The following is a 21,569-nucleotide window of genomic DNA, read 5'->3' as shown; positions in this document are numbered from 1 at the left end:
CACTGCAATGTTCAAAGGCTTCCCCAGGGACTGGAGAAGCAGTCCGTCTACCAGGGGTGTCAACATTAAGGCAACAAAGCTGTGAAAACATTCTGATTGTGTTTCCAAGGTATCATCTGTGGGATAAGAGGCAGCGGGGGATACCCCAGGGGCTTTGGGGCACCCTGAGCTCTGCAACAAAATGGAGGGATACTTGCAGAAGAGGCAACCTGCCAGTAACAATAGGAATCGAGGATAGTCTGATGGACCGTGGTGTGAAAGGGCAGAAGGGGAAAGTCGAATCCGCATCCCCTGTGCGTTGCTGCCGAGGAGGGTGGAGTTGAGAAACACGGCTCACAGTAGTGGAGCGAGTGGAGACAACCCCCCCCCCCCCCACCCCTCCCCCGCATGCACACGCCCAGAAGGAAGTGATTCCATCTGTGTTTTACACCTTCACGTGATAGTTCATGATCACAACACGCCCTGAATAAAGGACAAGCATGCACCCACGCAGCCACATACATGTATGCACGCACAGCCGTGCATAAACACATTGTTCAGCCAGGACTCCGCGCAAGCACGTGCATGGAAAACACATGTTCACCAGGGAGCCCGTTTATGGAGTCACCACATGCACGCAAAGTGACATTTTTGCCATTCTACATTCTTCCTTCTTCACTTAATTCACTCGAAGGGCCTTGTTTTTGTTTACTGTGAGTCTGTTCATTGCATGGACTCATGAGCCATTTTGTATTCGGACCACAACATGCTCAGAACGAAGTCTCCTGGAGCCCGGGGCCCAAGGTCTGGGGCCCGGGGCCCGGGGCCCGGGGCCCGGATGAGGCCACTCTTTGTGTGTTTCAGACGAATGCATGTGTCATGAGCCATGGGAAACATGTGCCAGAACAGATGTGGCGTTTCTAACAGATGGGGGTTTCTACTCTGGTTTGGGGTGGGGGCGTGGGTTTGGGGACTTAGACATGGTAAGAATATCTCACAAACATCACATAACTCACAGGTCCTCACTGACAGGCATGTGTTGAGAAATCGTCCCCTGGCATTCGTTGTTCCAACCTGTCTGACCCTCAGACGGTGTTTTCAGATGGTGTAGCTGATCTAAGAAGTGCTAAAATGGGTAACTATTACACTCTTAACTGCCAGTCAGATTATACTGCTCATTCTATTGGAGATCCCTCGGTTTTCATTTGTGAGTGTATAGGTTTTCTGCAGCTCTTACTAAGGTAATGGAATAGGTATGTTGGTGGACTACAAGTGTTTCTCATTAGAGGCCAGCTGTTGAAGAATTCCAAAACATTCCCAGCTTTCTATAATGACGAGAGTTCAGCGTGCTGCCCTAGACACTAAACAGCTGTTTCTTAAAGTGGCACCCTATAGCTTTGGCTTACACACCACAAAACTCGTCCAATCACCCGTGATCTGGAACAGAGGACTGTTCTGTAATGCACTGGCTGAGCTTCGTAAGTCTGAACAGTGAAGCACTTTGATGCTTTGCCAGAATGTGATGGGCTGCTTCTTGAAGGCTTAGTAATAGTGTGAGAATGGGTTCTGGGTTCACTTTAAAGAAAATGCTAAATTTTATTTTACTTTCATTTTATTTTCATTGTACATACTATATTTTGTACTATACAAAACTAGCAGGTGTAAACCGTTGAGAAAATGCTGAATTTTATTTTACTTTCATTTTATTTTCATTGTACATACTATATTTTGTACTATACAAAACAGATAATTTTTCTCAGACACAGTGGCCATATAGGTAATAAACAGGTGATGTCAGGTTCTGATATAGAGACAGAATGTGCATCCACAAATTGTATAGCAGGATGCAGGGTGGCACATGAACTAGAACAAACTACTCACGCATGCATGTGTTTCTAAAAGTGATTGTTTCTAAATAACAGATGAACATTGTTAGGCAAATGCAGTAACATGAACATATAACATTGTTATACCATGCCACATAATCAAGACAGTTATACCATCATGCCATAACTGCCTCACCTACACCATGTTGCTGATATAAACCAGTATCTGTATCTGTCCCGACAGACTAGCAGAATGTTTTATGTATATATGTTGTCTTGCACTGTTTTTATTCTTTTAATCTTGTTATGTGACTGAGGTACCACTCAGAATTTCGTTGTACCATGTACAATGACAACAAAACTCTACTCATATCATCATTTTATAAAAGCCCGCTCAAACCCTTTATGATAAAAGTTGAGTAATAACTAGTACTAACGTTTAGTAGTGATAGTTACAGTAACGTACTTATTTGTAATGTGTACTGATGTGTGATGTAAGGTGTTGAAACAGATCTGCAGATAGTTCAGTATCTGCTTCTCTGTGACTCATTACATCTTTGAAATAACAATAACATTCCACATTAATATTTTTATGTTACTGTACCTGTCTCTGTTTACGTATTCAGTGTGCCTGATGAAGGTGCTTTGGTTTAAACACTATTTGAGTATCTTTTTTAGTTATTTGATACATTCATGAACAGCTGTCACCCAAGCATAAACTCTTATTGCTGGATTATAAACACTACTGTTGCCCTAGACATTATTAATCGCTTACTGCAAATGCTAGTTTGCCAAGTAAAGCTTTGTGTGCATTAATCTGTATCAGTAATAGAGAAACTGCTGTGTTAGACTTATTATTGAAGCAGTTATACTTTCCTGTCATGTCTAATGTACCAAAAAGTAATATATGGACAGGACACAGTCATTGCCAAGTTATGATAGCGATTGCGCATGCGATGGTGTGCGAGGACTGCGGGGTGTTCTCCAGGGGTTTGCAGGCAGACACTGTTACACCACGCACAGCTGCCAACGACACAACTCCCCTCCACAGGGAAGTAGCTCGCAGTGCCAACATTTCAAAATGGGAGAGGGCAGACGTCAAGTTCATACCCTTGCATTTGGGAGACTAGTGCTTCTGAGCCCATTTGGTGTTACCAGGTACCCTGGTCATCTTTTAGAAAAGCGTGCAAAATTGTCTGAGGAGCTCCGCTGGGAGCTGCGGGAGACTGAACTTCAAAGATTCAAACATTCAAGCAGATGGGTTCTGTTTCTTACGCTTGGAGATCTTTGTCATCAGCGCTGAGAACTTCTATGTCTTTAAGAATGTGGGTGTTTGCTATGTTGTTAATCGCTCAAATAGATCTGTAACATAAACATGCAGGATATCTTGATTATGAATGTTTACAAGTAATAAAAAAACCAGGAAGGCTGCTTAAACTTGGCATTTATAGTTTGAATGCAGCCCATGTCTCTCCAAATACATTTTCACTGGATTACAACCAGTGAGGCGCCACTGTCCTTCAGTGCCTGAAACCTCAGTAACCTGCACTAATGGTGAGGCAGCTGGAAACTGCAGGGTTGTATTCTGTGGTCATGCCCTACCAAAGTCCTCCAAAGCTCTTCATTATTGAATGCATTATGCTATGTTTAGCTTGGATTAAAAGCAAAGAGATTGTAATAGTAAGCTGTAATCAAATAAAGTTTAAACCATCAACATTCTTTGTAGTTATTACTAGAATTTGTCATTATGCCAGATGTTAGCCTGGAATTAGTTAAAAGATCCCAGACCGTTGACAGTTAATTTACTCATCTTCTGCAGAGAGAGAAAAAAAATTTGTTTTCACCAAAAACTTCCACCTTGTTTGGAAATGTGGGTCTGTTTAGTTAGCACAATGTTTCTGTTGATGTCTCGCTGTTCAGAAGCACACAGGATTTGGGTGACCTACTTTAAAACATTTGTGATGAATAGTCAGTGATCATTTACAGCACTTAAAAATCATTAATTATCTCTATAATTGTGCCTGGTGGCGGTTATTTTTGTAGCACAACTAGCAGAGCTGGGGTTTTTTTCAAAATTTTGACATTTTGTCCTTTGAGTCATTCTTTCTTACAGTCCTTTTTCTCTCCAAAGGGTTAGCTATTGAGCTGTGATATATGTATTAACTGTATGCTATATATGATGGAGCCTAGGCCCTCATGAATACAGGAGCTCACATTTCAATTAGTTTAAAACACATTTAGTGAGTGTGCTAAAATGTCACATTTGTTAATTATTTAGCCTTTTGTTAGATAATGTGGGTTCAATTATGTCACCTCCTAATAAAATTGACAGTGAGTACTGCAAAATAAAGCTGCAGGATGTTTGCATTTAGGAGATAATGTGTGGAATTCACACGTGTTTCAGAAATGGACAAGCAGCTGTAATTTTGTAATGTGTGTGTGTGTGTGTGTGTGTGTGTGTGTGTGTGTGTGTGTGTGTGTGTGTGTGTGTGTGTGTGTGTGTGTGTGTGTGTGTATAATATATATAGTGCCATAATCATTTTCATGCTATGAACTCAAAATATTAAGTGAGAGCAAAAACATCATGTACACATTGTCATGTAAGCATGTGCGCGCGTGCACACACACACACACACACACACACACACACACACACACACACGCACGCACACACACACACACACACACACACACACACACACACACACACACACACACACACACACACACACACGTCTGGCCATCATCTGTTCATCACTCACTGGCCAATGAGAGTCAGGGTCTCCCCGCACACCCATAGACCGGTTCCGACATGTGAAGTGTGAACTTCATATCTAGACCAGGCTGTGCCAAGATCAATTAAACAAACAGTGACTGTATATCTAAGAATGAGAAAAACAATGAACCAGTGTGCTATCGTAAACTCGTAAACATCACAAATATTTTATAAGCAATGCTTTTGGTTTTATTATTCTGTCTTTTATTTACTTAAATGCGCTAGATATTTCCATTAATGAATACGTTTATTTCTACCAAACTGATCACTTTTCATATAAAAGGGCCCAAAGGACTAGCCTATACTATCACAACATATGCATATTTGCCCCGTGTATGACTGGTTATCATATTTAACAGTAAGAAGTTCACAGCACGCGATAGCCGCTCGTTGTTTTAACCATCTCAAGGATGATGTGTGTAGGAATTCAGGGTGATGGGGGGAGTTTTGTGGAATACTCCCCGCCCCGCTCCCCGCCTCCTGACCAATAGGGCGCGAATGATTTGCATGAGGTCGCCTAGAACCATAAAGACGCGCTTGTAGCGGCAACTGTTTCAAAGTGGCTAACTTCACTCGCTGACAACTGCGGTGTCACATTAAAGCTACTAACCACCGCAACGCCGTGGAAATTGGACTAAACCGCAACATAAAAGTCACACATATTCATTTATTTTTTCGTAAGCGTTCAATCATAACGTAGTCACATCATGGGAAGAAGAAACGCGTTCCTCATCATTTGGATGTATTTGGCGAAGATTTCCACGGCATCTGTAGCTACAACTGAGCCCACAACCACTGAAACAGCCACTTTCAGTAAGTACTCAATTAAAAATATTCTTCTCCCCAAAATATTTCACGTGCCTTTTAAGCGCTGTTAAAAATGTAAACTCTGCTCTTCGTGGCTCTGATGGAAATCTCTGTAGTGCCGTAATGTAAACAGAAATTAACGGTAAGTGAGTCAAATTAAAGCCGTGTACTCCTTCTGACCAAAGTTAATTCTGCAGTGAGCAAAGCTGAGTCACTGTATTTCATTTGCCCTTTACTGCCTTTGGCATTTGTCGGGGTTATGATTGTCAGAATAAGAGTTGTATAAAGTCTTTGAACTATTATAAATGTGTTTTGTTCCATGTAGTGCTAAACTGTAATCGTTTTTCGTTTCCAGATAATGTTTCGAGTTTCTTAAGGTTTAACTACAAACTTTTAACTATTAGAAATGATATACAGTGACATTCCCTATATTGATAATGCTTTCTTTCTGCATGCTATATATAACCACCTTCATCTCCATTTCTTTCATATTTTGATGCATTATTTTGATGCACTGAACACAGAAAAGTTTGCGGGTCTAACTCCCCAAAGCTGCTGCGTAATAAACGTCGTTAGGGGGCAGTATCGAGACACAAATGAGTTTTCATGTCTAAAAAAAGTTACTTTCATGTTCTAAATTTACGCTGTATAACAATAATACCAACAGTTTTTAAGAATTGTTAGAATGTTGTATATCTCGTGAATTGTTCGCTTTAAAAACAAATTGTTGGAGTAATAACAGTTTTAAAGTATTATCTACTAGTTTCTGTTTTTTAGAGTAATAACAGTTTAAAATTATTATCTACTAGTTTCTGTTTGTTGGAGTAATAAAAGTTTTAAAGTATTATCCACTAGTTTCTGTTTGTTGATGTTCATTTGTACAGGTAACACCACTGCAAATTCTACAGACACGATGGGGGAGTTTGGCGACATTGAATCCAGATTTGTTCTCAGAACCAACTTCGAACCTGAAGATGATTTGTGCTTCATTGTTCCTGGACAGCCGCAAACCATAAAGGATTGTCAGTTCCACCCAGAAGCCAAGACCTTCATAGTGATTCACGGGTGGACGGTGAGTGATAATCTCAGACAGCTTTCTTCCCAATGTGTAAACGGAATGGTGTATTACTGTTCACTCTCGCATTGTGAGTATGGAGCACCAGGGCTAACACACCTTGGTGTAAAGTCCGATAGTTGACCAGCCTAATCTGCGCAGGTCACCGGGATGTACGAAAGTTGGGTGTCCAAGCTGGTGACGGCGCTGTACGAGAGGGAGCCAACGGCCAATGTAGTTGTAGTCGACTGGCTTGTGCGGGCCCAGCAGCACTACCCAACATCAGCTGCCTACACCAAACTCGTGGGGAGGGATGTGGCCAGATTCGTCAACTGGTTACAGGTCATTTGGAAATCTAAACATGTTACACATTTTTGAACAGTTGTAAACACATGTTAGAGGGCCATAGAACTTTTTAGATTAATTTGCCTTTCTATAAAGGTCACTGCATGGTTACAGATGTTTAAAGAGGCATTTTAACTGTATACATGCAGATATTGTTTTTATATTAACAGCGATTCAGGTGAAAAAAATTAACAAAGCATTGAGATTCAGTGTGTCATATGTTAGCTAATCTGGTCGTGTATGCTTCTGCGTGATAGGCTGAACTGGAATACCCATGGGAGAAGCTGCATCTCCTCGGCTACAGCCTGGGTGCACACGTAGCAGGCATCGCAGGACTCCACACTAAAGGCAAAGTCAACAGGATCACAGGTGAACAGACTCACAGCCTTAACATATATTCTTTTCTTGTATTCAATTCATATTTTAGGACATGTATATATTCAGGATATAAGGATTTGATCCTATATAAGTATGAACCTTCTACACATAGCTATGTTACCACTGTCTTGTGTTGAAACACGTGTGTATTGCGTATTGATTGTGACACTAGCAGTGATGCTGGCTGTTGTTTCACCTTTGCCTGAGCCCAGGTTTGGATCCAGCCGGCCCGAGCTTTGAGTATGCAGATGCCCAAAGCACCCTGTCCCCCGATGACGCCCTGTTTGTGGACGTGCTCCACACCAACACACGTGGCTCCCCGGATCGCAGCATTGGCATCCAGAGGCCTGTAGGCCACATAGACTTCTACCCCAATGGAGGAACCTTCCAGCCTGGATGTGATCTGCAGAACACCATGATGATGGTGGCCACCACAGGCTTGAGAAGTAAGATGACCTCCTTTTGTAGTGTTGCAGATTATTTACAAGCAACATTTTTCCAGGAGCTGGCTAATTACAGATAACAATCAACATAAAGATTACAAAAAGCATTTCAAGCATTTAAAATCATTTTTAAATTAGTCCAAATACACTGTAATGCCTAATTATTAGTAGAAGCAGCATTGTTTCACTGTTAGTTTTTTCTTCAATCCAAACACAACATTGACGCTGGTGTCTGGTTCCCCGCTCACAGACATGGACCAGATTGTGAAGTGCTCCCACGAACGCTCCATCCACCTCTTCATCGACTCGCTGGTCAACCTGCAGCAGGAGAGCACAGGTTACCGCTGCAGCTCTAAGGAATCCTTCAACAAGGGCGTCTGCCTCAGCTGTCGTAAGAACAGGTGCAACAAGGTGGGCTACGGCGTGACCAAGGTACGCAGTCGCAGGAGCAGCAAGATGTACATGAAGACCAGGGACATGATGCCGTTCAAAGGTAAAGGAACGTGGGGGGGGGGGGGGGGGGGGGGGGGCGGCGTCGTTTTGGGAAGTGGAGGATAAAAATATGGGGGGGGGGCTTTGTGTACTTTTTGATCATTCACAATGGACCCCCAAATGTCTAATTCATGATTTGGGTATAAAAATAGACACAGGAAGGGGCCTTTAGCTAGTAGGGCTGGAAACTCGAGATTTATTTTGGAAGTGTTTACATGTGTCTAGCTGTAAAACAAATGAACAGCTTAACAAATAAATCTGGCAGGTTGGGATCAAAGTTCAATTGAGTAAACATATTCACTATTGGCTAACTGGCTTTACGTTCACCACTTAATCTTGTGGTTTAATGCTATGAGGAAAAAGTTACAAAAAGAAAAAGTTAATTGTAACTAAGACTGTAAAGAAAAATTGTAATTACAAGTAGAAAGTAGAATTAGTAAATTGGTCATGAATAGTTCAGATTTATTTGGAAACAGACACATCTGTACCACTTTAGTTGGCTACATATCAGAAAAGTTTATTTTCTGATTCTTTTTTTTATTGCAGTTGTTTCTATATACTTTTCAGATTGATTATTGCCATCATATTTATTTCATTATAATCTTGATGTTCCTGCAGTGTTCCATTACCAAGTAAAAGTCCATTTCTTTGGCAAGTCCAACATAAGCTACACTGACCAACCCATGAAGATTTCCCTCTATGGTTTCTCTGGAGAGAAGGAAAATATTCCCTATGTCATGTAAGATTTTTTTTTTACTTCAAGTCAGGTAAACATCACTGACTGTCAGCAACAATAGTACACAATAAGAGGGTTTCCTGTTGTTTCTGAGGATAATGTCTTTCATCTTGGTAATGATGGCTTTGGGCTGGTTCTGTAGGCCATCTATGAACACCAACACCACTATCTCCTTTTTGCTGACCACGGACGTGGACATTGGGGAACTGATGATGGTGAAGCTGCTTTGGGAGAAGGACACGATCATCAGCTGGCCCTGGTGGAACCCAGACACTTTCCACATACGCAAACTACGAATTAAGTCTGGAGAAACCCAGTCCAGGTAATCAAAAAGAGGGGGTTATTTCAATTTACAATATACTTTACATTTACATTTACGGCATTTAGCAGATGCTCTTATCCAGAGCAACTTGCCAAGTGCTTTGCTTCTGATCACAACTTCAATTCAGGCATGGTTTAACTTCACTTCAGGCATGCCATTCAGGCCATTAACGCTGGTTTCCTGTTGCAGAGTGATCTTTGTGGCCAAAGATGATGAGTTTTCCTACCTCAGCCGTGGGGGGAACGCTGCAGTGTTTGTGAAAGGCAAAGAGGCTCAGTCAAGCCGCAAAAATCAAAGGTAAAAGAAATTTTCAAAATGACATTGTGTTTTACATAAAACTCTCTTTATGTCTATATGGCCATATATGTGTGTGTTTAACTATATGATTGCTTTGACCAATGACAGGTTACACAAACTGAGGATGCATGGCAGCTCCTTTAAAAAGACCACAGAGGAGTGAGGCACTTTCTCTGGAACCTGAGAGGAACCTGCTGAGAACTGGACTGGTAGAGACTGACTAGTTTCACTATGTTCTGGGTCACTGAATAGTAGCAATCATCTCATGAGAAACCCCCTCTTCTGTAAGCACGTCCTGCAAGGAACCATACTCTTGATAAGTTCTGACCGCTGAGCAGTTTGAACTGAGAAGCCACTTCTAACACCACTCAGTATTGTTTTTCCTCAAAATTCAACAATTGATCAGAAGTCACTGGAGTGTAGAGTGTAGAGTCAAAGCAAATCCGGAAAATACTAACGCCTCTTTCACACGTCTTTCTCCCCATGCTTACACTAATGGCTCAATCGCATGAGACAGAAAAGAAGGATTCGATCTCATTGGCTATGAAATATTTTTTTCAAATGAAAGAGAAATCTTTTATTGTTATGCAATATATACATGTACTTATATGTAAGTAAACTCTTACACTGTTATAACGTGTGTACTGAATTTCTGTCTGCTTTGGTCTAACCAAAGCGCATTTAAATAAAGTATGCGGCATTTGTGAGGGAGGCAAAGCGATTGTCTTGCTAAGCATGCCGAGCTTCATTTGGGATTTGTCAGAGATGTATCATGACCTCGACAGGGTGCCTGACTGGACCGTGCTCTGTGGTGAGGACCTCTGCTTTGAGACAGTGCAGGCCCATTGATAAATAAGCACCATATCTAATTACTTAATTGGCTACAAAGCCACGAGGTGTCAAATGCTGAGTGTCCTCCAAGCACGCTGACGCACTTGACAACGCTGTATGAAGGCAGATTGTAATGCTGTGATGGCGGCTTTGCATCCCAAAGAATGGTCTGTCATATTGATGTGTTTAGGGAGTAAGACCCACTGCTACAATGAGTGTTGGTTATGAGTACACTGAAAGAAAAATAGAAATTACATTTTCTGTTCAGAAAATGGAACAATATAAAGCTAGATATTTTTATTGTACAGTTTCGCTGTGAAATAGTCTAAGTAAACCACTAAGTTTTTGTCCTAAACCCTTTGTTAGTTGATACTTTAATAGCTAGCTTGAATATCTTCCTAGGGACAGTTCCAGCACAGTTTGTCGATGGTGTAAGTCTGCTGTCTTGCACAGGGATAGCTGTCTGACTTTTGCAAAAGTATTAAATGGAGTGACACAGGATGTTGACTGCTACCAAATTATAGGACCAAGCGCACTCTCAGCTAAATCTACATATGGAAATTATGCATGTAAATAATTTTACTTGAAATATTTTTAGTTTATGTTTGGTTGTTGTGTTTGGCACAGATCACTTTATTGGCTTAGCCCCCTCTGATGAATTCGTCACTTAAAGCCACTTGTTAAGGAGTATATGATTTTAATATATGGTGGACAAAAATGTTAGACATTTTGACTGATTCTGTTTTAAACAGTGCAGCTTTGTGAATTCAAGGACAAAAGTTGACATTACGTGCTGGGACATTAGTCTCATCTTTTATTGTTGCTTTAAAAGAAAACAATGAAATATCATCAACAATAAGTGTATCACTGGCATCGTCCCATGACGAGGGAGGAACTGACCCAGTGGTATAGAGATATGCGAATGATTGAAATGATTGAAAACCAGGGTTTGGTTGGTCCAATTTCCATTAAAGTAGCCAAGAGTATTATTTCTGAGGGGAAAACTAGAAATATACAAGACCCCAACCCCTTATATTATCATCAGGAATGTCTGTCCTGCATAATAGCCATAAATACAAAAACATTATTTATTTAATGTATATGTTTGTACATTAGGCTTGTATTATGCCATGCTTGTTTGTCTCAGCCTCTTTACCTGTGACTTTTACATATCATCGTTCTTTTTTATAAACAAATAATTTGATAATTCTTTACATCACCTTCAATAGATTAATGCACAACGCAATGTATAAATATGATACCTTATTAAACTGAGTATATTATATATCATCAGTGTGGAAGCTGCATTTATTTCCGTAATCACTTTATAACACTTTATTGGAAAAATTTCACCATTTGGCTTTCTTTTCTTAATGATGTTGTAGCAACAAAAATATAATCTGACAGCAAAAGAATAAACCATGGTATGAACAATGAGTATGAAAACAATAATAGGAAAAAATACAAAAACTAACAATAAAGCACAACTTTTAGAAGGTATTCCACCTTTCATGATATTTTAAGGGTGAAATGCATCCTATTTTATTTACTTAAGTAGTTTATTTCCATTTGAATGGATTTTAAAATTGCATAAATTACATTATTGGAGGGACATTTGGGACCTCAAATAGGTGGAAAATGCACAAATGGAAAACACATACAGTGTTGCAAACATTTGTTATTCATTTTTACAGTTAGTCTTAATCTCTCACCAAGCCACTTTGTTCATTGGCAACAGAAGAGTTGATTGCTGGCCAAAACACGCATATGTATTTCACTGAGGGTCTCAGAAATGGACTTCCAGGAAAGCCATTTAAGAGAGGATTTGGTGTTATTCTCAGATCCCAATGAGGATCATTTGTTAGGTCTGAAACAAACCTCCCAACGGACCACTTCCACTGCTAGCATGAGTTCCTCTATATTTGTATGCAAACAAAAGCAGCATCACCTCACAACATCTAGACCAATCAAATGGGTCAGCTGTGCTGACTGGAACACAATGGGTCTCACGTGCAACTTACCCAGAAGATGTTTTTCAAACTGGGTCTGTTTTTCAAGGAAAAGAGGAAACTCACTCTGGGAATGGAAATACTGTGCAGCACCAAACGGATAGACTCCCGCCTTGGAGAGTGTTGGGTGCTATACAGAGAGAACTCCCTGTATAGCACCCAATTACTGCAAACATATGGTGATACACACATGAAGAGTGTCCGAACTTCCAGGACAGCAGAGAGCAGTGATGGGCGTATGACTGGTAGGACGCATGTTGACATGAGAATACATCAACTCCTCCACCTACAAACACACAAACACATAAAACAACCCCAACCATGTTTGGACATTTTGGTGCTCCAGTATGGTATTCAGTTTAAGGGGTCAAAACGATTTTGGTTGACTCAGAAATGGGATTTAGAGCCAAGGATTCCCTGCTCCAGGTTTCAGACCCTGAAGTCTAACGACACTTCAAGTCGCACTGGAACACCGTTAAGCCAGTGAACCGCAGTGATGCCCAGATGGGGGCCCAGATGCCCAAGAGGGGTTGCGGTTCTTCTCATTCACAGCGTGTGATTCATCCCTCTCCTTCCAGCACGTTACTGGTTCGGTAAGACTGTCAGTTCACCGAGGCTCGTGACATCACAGGTTCACGCGAGGACTCCTTACATCAGTTATTCTTCGAAAAGCGGCCTGAACCTCCTCAGAGATTATTTAATCACTTCATGATGTTTGCTTAAAAAAGTCTGACGAGTAGCGCTATCGAGGAAACAATCAGTTAAGTCAGACACATGGACAAGACAGACCTACATTTAATTACTAAACAGGGTAATGACTAATGAACGAAATCTTCTAACTGTGGTCAATATATTCGGGGGAGATAATTACATGGACATTTTTGCAGGCTCTACAGTTTTGCTTTTGCAAATAACTGATCCAAGTTGGAAAAGTTTAGCTTGTGTGTGTGTGTGCGTGTGTGTGTGTGTGTGTGTGTGTGTGTGTGCGCGCGAAATAATTTATTCCAGACATGCTGAACAAGACGATGTAAAATACTGTAACGTATCACTTAGACAATAATTAACCAACCTTGATTCATAACAACATTTCAACCTTTTCTGACGTATAGAGCTTAGTTCACCTTTTACACCGACGCAGGACCAACTCCGCCCATACAATTCCAAATCCTAACCGTTACGCCACAATGTGTAAATCTGACTCCAGATCAGTCTGAAGCTCTTACTTCATTAAAGCGAGTACACGCTCCACCCGTGGGGTGGTACCAATACAACATTAGATCTGCTTTGAGAGGTATCTTGTATCTTAACTCCGCGCTGTCCACTTAAGTCGTCGTAGTATGTACTCAATAAGGGGGATTTTCTACCACTTTCCTTTAATTCTGTCTTTTAAGCAACTCCCAGCCTGCATCTGAAGAAATCATTAATAAATGCACGAGTCCTAGAAATAAGACATGAAAATCTGGCCAATCAAATACCTCTTCTTCCTCTTATCAGGGTCTACCGTCATTTGCGTCACTTCAGTGGAGGAAGAGCTTCATATATTTCATGGTAAGTTTAAAGGAATCGCAAGTGCTGATCGTTATGTATGTGGGAAACACTTGTTTGAATCAGTACGGTTGATCGTTGCAAAACTAAATCCTGCAACTCAGTGGCTTGCAGTTGGCTATATTGTTTGGAAAGAGCCATAACACGCAAACAAGTGTAGTTACTCCAGCAGAGCTCCGATTACTTGAGTTTATTCAAAACAGCAAAGCTACTGAGAAGGCCGTTTCTTAATATGAAATAAGAATTTAAGACTTCTGAATAATATAAAAGTATATAAAAGAGTATAAAAGTATAAGTAAAAAAATCATACTTGATTATATGCCTCAAGTGGCATTATTTGCAAAATGATGAACTGGATAAACTTCAGCATTTGTAGTGGGCTTTACAGTTTTATTCAAATGTATTCCATTCATTTTAAACTTATTTCACAGATAATTTCTTAGAGCCTTTAAAGAACCTGTTTCCCCAGAGGGTCGAAGTCCATGGCATCCATGCTAAGTTTTCACTGAGGAATCCATCGTGTCCAGACGATGACGTATGTTACATTGTGCCTGGCAGAGAAGAGACCTTGGGCAACTGCCGTTTCAACAGTACTGCCAAAACCTTTCTGGTGATACATGGCTGGACGGTAAACTAAAATAAACTAAGTTTTAAATATACATGTATTAGTTTTATTTTAAAAAGCAGTACATAACTGACTATAACTTCCATTTGTTAGGTGAGTGGGTTATTTGAGAACTGGGTGGCCAAACTGGTAGCAGCTCTGTATAACCGAGAGAAAGATGCCAATGTAATAGTGGTCGACTGGCTGAACACAGCCCAGAATCACTATGTTTTGGCAGCTCAGAAAACACGGAAAGTGGGGCAAGAGGTTGGACACTTCATCGACTGGATAGAGGTTTGTATTAGCAAAGCCCAACACATACTTCCTAAACAGGCATGGCATGACAAGACCTTAAGTTGGAGCTTTATGTGCGTTCATGTAAGAGGCATTCTTGTGCTGAGAGAGAAACACCGAGCAAACAGGTCACACAGAGCAGCGTTGTTGGACGGATTAGTAAGCTTAAAGGATTTTAGGAAGCTAGTGCTTGTGTAAGTGCTAACTAGGTTTCCTGCATGAAACCATAAGAACCAGACAGATGTCTTCTTTTCTAAGTATTGTTTTAAAATTGACATGTTTTTGACTAAAATGTGTAATAATGTGTAGAAAATGCATAGAAGGTCATCGTAAATTGAAGACAGAGGTTTTTACTACTGTAAGTACTGACCTCTTGGAGTTGAAGCAGGCTGCTCCTTCCACAAATTAAAAGCCAGACGGGCAGAAACACAGAGGTTGGACGATCTCCAACTTTGGATCATTGCAGCGTTTGTATTAAAAATAAGTTTTTATGTGATGTCCATGACTAAAGGAGATGACCAACATTCCTCTGGAGAAGCTTCATCTCATTGGCTACAGTCTTGGTGCTCACGTGGCTGGATTTGCAGGCAGTTATGCCACCAACAAGGTTGGCAGAATAACAGGTACACGTCTGCCTGGCTCAGTAACCAATGGGAAAGTCACGGTTTCAGACGGGTGCAGTAAGATAGATGGTGATTGGTCTGTGCAGGTCTTGATCCAGCAGGTCCAGACTTTGAAGGGGTCCATGCACACCAGCGACTCTCTCCCGATGATGCTCGTTTTGTGGATGTTCTCCACACCTTCTCAAGAGGATCCCTGGGTCTCAGCATTGGGATCCAGCAGCCAGTTGGTCATGTGGACATTTACCCGAATGGAGGGAGCTTCCAGCCTGGCTGTAATCTGCGAGGAGCCCTTGAGAATATAGCTAATCTGGGATTACTTGGTATGATCCTGTTTTGAATAAAGGTGGGCTGGTAGAGGTTGGGAGGATCATGGGTACATGTAGACCAGATGGGTAAGACGGGAGTCTGTAGTATTTGTAATCTTGGATAAGTACTGCTTTAGATTATGGTATGCATAGTGTGTAAAGTACATTATACTGTACACTGTATAATTTTGCACAGTACCATTATAATTATATTACCAGTATAATTTTGAGTACCACCATTTATACCATGTATACCCTATATGGCTTTCTTAACAATAATCTAATCAAATCAAATCAAATATATTTATATAGCGCTTTTCAATAATGGCCTCATTTATTCCAAAGTATAATTGGGAATCAATAATATTGAAATATTGACCCTTACTGTATTTTCTTGTGTGTGTCATTAATACATTTGTTATCCCATTGCCACCAGCCATGAACGATGCGGTGAGATGTGAACACGAGAGGTCCGTCCACCTGTTCATTGACTCTCTGCTGAACGAAGTAGAGCCCAGTAAGGCCTACAGGTGCAGGAACAGCGAGATGTTCGACCGCGGCGTGTGTCTCCGTTGCCGTAAGGAACACTGCACCACCGTGGGCTACGACGCCAAGAAGGTCCGGCGAGCCCGCAGCGTGAAGATGTTCACCAAAACCCGAGCGTCCGTGCCGTTTAGAGGTCTGCATCGCACATCACACAGCAAAGCCTTTTGTCTAGCTATGGTGCTGTGTTGTCTTATGTGTTACACAAAATTTGCGGCATGCCGGTGATTGTGATTTTGCTTCTTTGCACAGTTCATCACTATCAGCTAAAGATTCTATTCAAAGTGCAGACCAACCAGTCAGCAGAAGATCCTACTCTCACAGCCTCGCTCTATGGTACAAATGGCAGTGCGACAGATCTTCAACTTGATGTGTAAGTAGCTGTAACATCTGGCAGTCTGGACCGTATCCAGCATGGACACTTTATGGAAAATGCACTCTTTGAGAGATCCATTAGGTGTATTTTCTGGGATAAACAATCTTGCCACTTAATTGTCTCTTGGGCTTTTTTTTTTTTTGGTTTTTTTTTTAGCAGAAAGGGAAAAATTGCCACCGACGAGACCCGCTCCTTCCTCTTGGTTACAGAGGAGGACATTGGTGATCTTCAGGTGATAAAGATCAGAATGGAAGACTGCAGTAGGTGGCTCGCTTCGTCACCGTTTAACGTGGTTTGGTCCTGGTGGAATGGAAATTCTTCCTGCTCTGAACTTAAAGTCCAGAAAATTAGCATCCGGACTGGGGAAACACAAAAAAAGTATGTTTCTACTGTTTTATAAGCAGATACAATTGTTATTGTTCTCCACAGGAAACTCTGTTGTGTGGCTAATGTAAACAGTGGGACATATAATATTCATAAAAGTCCGACATATAGATTTAAATATGAAAGTATTTAGTGAATTATTTGAGAATTTCTTTACTTTCTACACAAAGAAAAATGTACAAGGAAGACTTCTTTGCTTGGGTTCATCTGGCAAGTACCAAAACTATGTGTTTCCACATTTTGACTCCAAATAGTTTTGGACCTTGTTTAAACATTTAAACCCTCAGGTGTTTGTGAAGAAATTAAAGTCTTGAGATTGTACAGAACATAACTGAAGCAGTGCTTCTGAATCTGGCATGCCCACCCACACAGTGTAAAACTAGAATCATTACAGGTAAACTACTGCATTGCTATTGTTGGAGCTGATTTCTGTTTTACTGGCTAAAAATATTTAGTCTTATGTTTTTTTCTTGTCAGGATTATATTTTGTTTGAAAGACCCAGAAAAAACAATCTTGTCTCCTGAGGTGACGTTTGTGAAATGCAAAGAAGTACGGGGGAAACTGTACAGGAGGTAATGTTGCCCTCACACAGCTACATCTGGTGCTTGAGATGATGATGTTCACACAAATGTTCTATTGTTGACACCTAATTTTTGTTTTTGTTTTGTACCCCTCCACAGACAATTTTAACAGTCAATGAGAAGGTAAAGTTTCCCAATTGATAAGCACTTAAATAATAATTTATGTTGAAATATATTGCTATTATATATACACTGATATTTATACTGGTATATTTATTTTTTTATATTGACTTTATTTATTTTTTTCTTCCATCATTCACATTTCCAATAGCATCACTATTTGTATATGTACAAATTATATACCACTAGGAAAGTTAATACATAAAAGCTTTTTACATCGCTTTTGTTTTTATTTTATTTATTTTTTTACTTTTACAAACACTGCCATTGTAACACAATGATACTGTAATATACATGAACACAGGTTCATATGTAGGTGAAAAGGTACGAGCTTCTGTAATAGAGATTCAGCAGGGAGCTTGAAATGAGATGGCAATAGGCTTCTTTTTAAACTTGAACATACATGTATTAATAGAAATATTCAGCATTTGACCTCTAAGGGCATGATTCACTGAAATATTTCACATATCCAGAAGTGTTGCATTAGGGTGTTGATTCAAAACTCCTGAAGTCCTAAATAAAAGTTAGTTCCACAAACCCAGCTCATCAAACTGTAATATGAATTTTTACAAGAGGAAAGTTCTACAAGGCTGGAGATCTCCAGAAGTACGCCAGAAAAATCTCACCTTCAGATTAGTTGATTTACACTCCAGTCTTTGGCTATGTTGGTGAACGTGTGACATTTTTTTCCACACATGCAAAAACTTTGAAAATCTGATCTTAGGTATCTTAAAATTCAGTTCCATGTTCTGAATTGCTTTATATAATTATGGATAATATGATGTTTTACTTTATTATAATACATGGTATCTGTAGTTAAATTGTAGATCTGAAGAAGCTGCACTTAAGCTCTTTTGCTAGCTCTCTCTCTCTCTCTCTCTCGATTCATAAAAGTAATTTTCCAGTTCAGTGTATACAATCCAGGCTTCTTGACACAAACTTGAATAAACTTAAATAAAACGTTTAGCCCGTAAATAGCATCACATTTAGAATGGAGAAATAATTCCATAAAGATTGACTGGTGAGAGGAGTGTGAGTGCCAGAAGCACTTAAACTTTGTGACTGAGTCCCCACATAAAAAAAAGAATTAAAGCTATTAAAGCTCTGTTAATGTGGACACAAAGACTGTGTCTCTGTGGATCTGTATGGGATGTTGACTTCTCTTGTTGTTATGATGGGTTCCTAGTCTGCTTTCAGTTTCAAGGTGAAGAACAAATGGTGCTTTGCACTTTAAAAAGATTATAGCTCAATGATTTTGTGTGTGTAACTGTGATCAAGGTTGTAATGAATAAAGCATGTGTCTTTAACGGCCATGTACATGTATGTACATCCGTTGTACTGTGTGTGTGTGATCCAGAATCATTTGTTGAACCTCCGATTAATTGGGACAAACTATTTCATGACACTTCATTTATATAGCAGTGTTAACTGATATTAAAATGAATAGCAAGCAGGCAGTGCACATGTTTGTGGATGGTCTATATAATTGGTTTGTGGCATAAAAATACAAAGGGAGTCTTTTGCATTGCAGTGCATGTACAACTGTTGCTATGCTGCTTTTGGCAGGATGCTGTCTAGACCAATAGTGAAAGACCTAAGGCTCCACCCTCATGATGCTGTCTAGACCAATAGTGAAAGACCTAAGGCTCCACCCTCATGATGCTGTCTAGACCAATAGTGAAAGACCCAAGGCTCCACCCTCATGATGCTGTCTAGACCAATAGTGAAAGACCCAAGGCTCCACCCTCATGATGCTGTCTAGACCAATAGTGAAAGACCCAAGGCTCCACCCTCATGATGCTGTCTAGACCAATAGTGAAAGACCCAAGGCTCCACCCTCATGATGCTGTCTAGACCAATAGTGAAAGACCCAAGGCTCCACCCTCATGATGCTGTCTAGACCAATAGTGAAAGACCCAAGGCTCCACCCTCATGATGCTGTCTAGACCAATAGTGAAAGACCCAAGGCTCCACCCTCATGATGCTGTCTAGACCAGGCGTACTCAACTAAATTTGTCCGCGGTCCAATTTTGGCAGATACCTGTGACCTGAGGTCCGGTGCGGCGGGGGTGGCGAACGTAAGTTGTTGAGCGGGGGTGGCAAACGTAACACTCGTGACGAAGTGTTTTTTCAATAGCCCTGAAATAAATGCTCCGTTTTTTTTTAGGTCCGTATCCAGTTTATCAGGAATGAGATTGGGTCCGGACAGGACTGCGTTCGGGTCCGGATCCGGACCGCGGTCCGCCAGTTGAGTACCCCTGGTCTAGACCAATAGTGAAAGACCCAAGGCTCCACCCTCATGATGCTGTCTAGACCAATAGTGAAAGACCCAAGGCTCCACCCTCATGATGCTGTCTAGACCAATAGTGAAAGACCCAAGGCTCCACCCTCATGATGCTGTCTAGACCAATAGTGAAAGACCCAAGGCTCCACCCTCATGATGCTGTCTAGACCAATAGTGAAAGACCCAAGGCTCCACCCTCATGATGCTGTCTAGACCAATAGTGAAAGACCCAAGGCTCCACCCTCATGATGCTGTCTAGACCAATAGTGAAAGACCCAAGGCTCCACCCTCATGATGCTGTCTAGACCAATAGTGAAAGACCCAAGGCTCCACCCTCATGATGCTGTCTAGACCAATAGTGAACGACCCAAGGCTCCACCCTCATGATGCTGTCTAGACCAATAGTGAACGACCCAAGGCTCCACCCTCATGATGCTGTCTAGACCAATAGTGAACGACCCAAGGCTCCACCCTCATGATGCTGTCTAGACCAATAGTGAAAGACCCAAGGCTCCACCCTCATGATGCTGTCTAGACCAATAGTGAAAGACCCAAGGCTCCACCCTCATGATGCTGTCTAGACCAATAGTGAAAGACCCAAGGCTCCACCCTCATGATGCTGTCTAGACCAATAGTGAAAGACCCAAGGCTCCACCCTCATGATGCTGTCTAGACCAATAGTGAAAGACCCAAGGCTCCACCCTCATGCTGTTCTGCCCACAGGTTAAAGAAATATGTCACTAGGTCCTTGTTTGTCATGATAAACCTGACGAGGGTAATATGACATTGTTGGCAGGCAAAATTAGAAAGCAAATTTCAAAGGTAAACACTTTTTTTTGCAGAGCTGCTGTAATTTCAAGAGGTTACTTTTGGATAAATGTACAAAATTTCTTGTCTGAGATTAAATTGTTTCATTACATGCATGATGATGGTAGTGATTTTTTCATAAAACCATGGAATTGCATGTTTCTTGGCCCTTTAGGCAATTTGGTTAAGCCATGGTTTTAGGCCATCACCCTGGGAAGGCACTTTTCATGAAGATGGTCCTAAGGGTTTGCTGTACATAAGAGTGGCCAAAGTATCTCAGCAGCACTGCAGGATTGTACCTCTTGTTCTCTACAGCACTCCAGTTAATTACAAGTGACCAAGGAAACGTAGCAGGGATGTGAAAGCTGGATGAATTATGAGGTTCAAACTGGTCATATAGTTCATATATATCTGGACAAGCCAAATTGGGTCAGGAGAACAAAAAATAATTTTTGGACAGGTCTGTTTTGAAGGAGACCTCTAGACCTTCTCTACAGTCAACTCATCATTCAGAACTGTAAAATACAGTTCCATACAAAATACAGCTGGGTGTTTACCCAGCTCTCTCTATTTCTCTCTCTCTCTCTCTCTCTCTCTCTCTCAATCTGCCATTACTCTGGCATCGCCACTCTCTAGGGTGTGTCCAAACAGACAGACAGTCGTGGCCATTACTGCAGAGACCGCGAGAATAGCCAGCAGTATCACCCACCAGTTTGCCTGTCAAAAAAAGCAGAGTACAGACTTATCAAATCATGATAAGGATCAAAGATCAAACAGGAGAAATATAAATATTTATATTATAAATTT

The 21,569-nt window shown here is 40.9% G+C and overlaps 3 protein-coding genes and 1 long non-coding RNA gene across 7 annotated transcripts in view; 2 read left to right on the top strand and 2 right to left on the bottom strand.

Moving 5' to 3' along the window:
• Window positions 1-1,709: 1,709 nt before the first annotated feature.
• LOC143493319 (uncharacterized) lies at window positions 1,710-15,627 on the bottom strand. 2 transcript variants are annotated; one of them, XR_013125395.1, is made up of 3 exons: window positions 15,109-15,627; window positions 6,563-7,926; window positions 1,710-3,167 (listed from the first exon to the last, which is right to left on the bottom strand). It is a non-coding gene; the product is annotated as an uncharacterized LOC143493319 (long non-coding RNA). The 2 variants fall into 2 exon arrangements; XR_013125394.1 differs by lacking the exon at window positions 1,710-3,167 and having other exon boundaries at window positions 5,266-7,926; window positions 15,109-15,483.
• Window positions 5,259-11,571, top strand: lpla (lipoprotein lipase a). Its single transcript, XM_076991670.1, has 10 exons — window positions 5,259-5,394; window positions 6,273-6,460; window positions 6,605-6,784; window positions 7,045-7,156; window positions 7,378-7,611; window positions 7,859-8,101; window positions 8,719-8,839; window positions 8,979-9,158; window positions 9,348-9,455; window positions 9,564-11,571. The coding sequence occupies exons 1-10, from the start codon at window positions 5,289-5,291 to the stop codon at window positions 9,616-9,618; spliced, it is 1,527 nt and encodes a 508-aa protein (XP_076847785.1). The 5' UTR covers window positions 5,259-5,288; the 3' UTR covers window positions 9,619-11,571.
• lpl2a (lipoprotein lipase 2 a) lies at window positions 13,566-19,948 on the top strand. Of its 3 annotated transcripts, none has more exons than XM_076991672.1 (11): window positions 13,566-13,843; window positions 14,272-14,468; window positions 14,559-14,738; window positions 15,250-15,361; window positions 15,448-15,681; window positions 16,103-16,345; window positions 16,462-16,582; window positions 16,742-16,963; window positions 17,447-17,542; window positions 17,651-17,674; window positions 19,839-19,948. In XM_076991672.1, the coding sequence occupies exons 1-10, from the start codon at window positions 13,747-13,749 to the stop codon at window positions 17,658-17,660; spliced, it is 1,512 nt and encodes a 503-aa protein (XP_076847787.1). In that variant the 5' UTR covers window positions 13,566-13,746; the 3' UTR covers window positions 17,661-17,674; window positions 19,839-19,948. The 3 variants fall into 3 exon arrangements, with proteins under 3 accessions (XP_076847787.1, XP_076847786.1, XP_076847789.1); XM_076991671.1 differs by lacking the exon at window positions 19,839-19,948 and adding an exon at window positions 17,823-19,009; XM_076991674.1 differs by lacking the exon at window positions 19,839-19,948 and having other exon boundaries at window positions 13,567-13,843; window positions 16,745-16,963; window positions 17,651-19,009.
• The window catches only part of LOC143493316 (disintegrin and metalloproteinase domain-containing protein 10), a 22,090-nt gene continuing 18,892 nt past the window's right edge, over window positions 18,372-21,569 (bottom strand). Inside the window, exon 16 of the mRNA XM_076991669.1 lies at window positions 18,372-21,479. Coding sequence (XP_076847784.1) covers window positions 21,363-21,479 — 117 coding nt within the window. The 3' untranslated portion in view covers window positions 18,372-21,362. The remainder of the gene's footprint in view (window positions 21,480-21,569) is intronic.

This window comes from Brachyhypopomus gauderio, unplaced genomic scaffold (genome assembly GCF_052324685.1).
Source record: "Brachyhypopomus gauderio isolate BG-103 unplaced genomic scaffold, BGAUD_0.2 sc84, whole genome shotgun sequence".
Classification (NCBI taxonomy): domain Eukaryota; kingdom Metazoa; phylum Chordata; class Actinopteri; order Gymnotiformes; family Hypopomidae; genus Brachyhypopomus; species Brachyhypopomus gauderio.
This window is presented reverse-complemented; position numbering and strand designations above follow the sequence as displayed.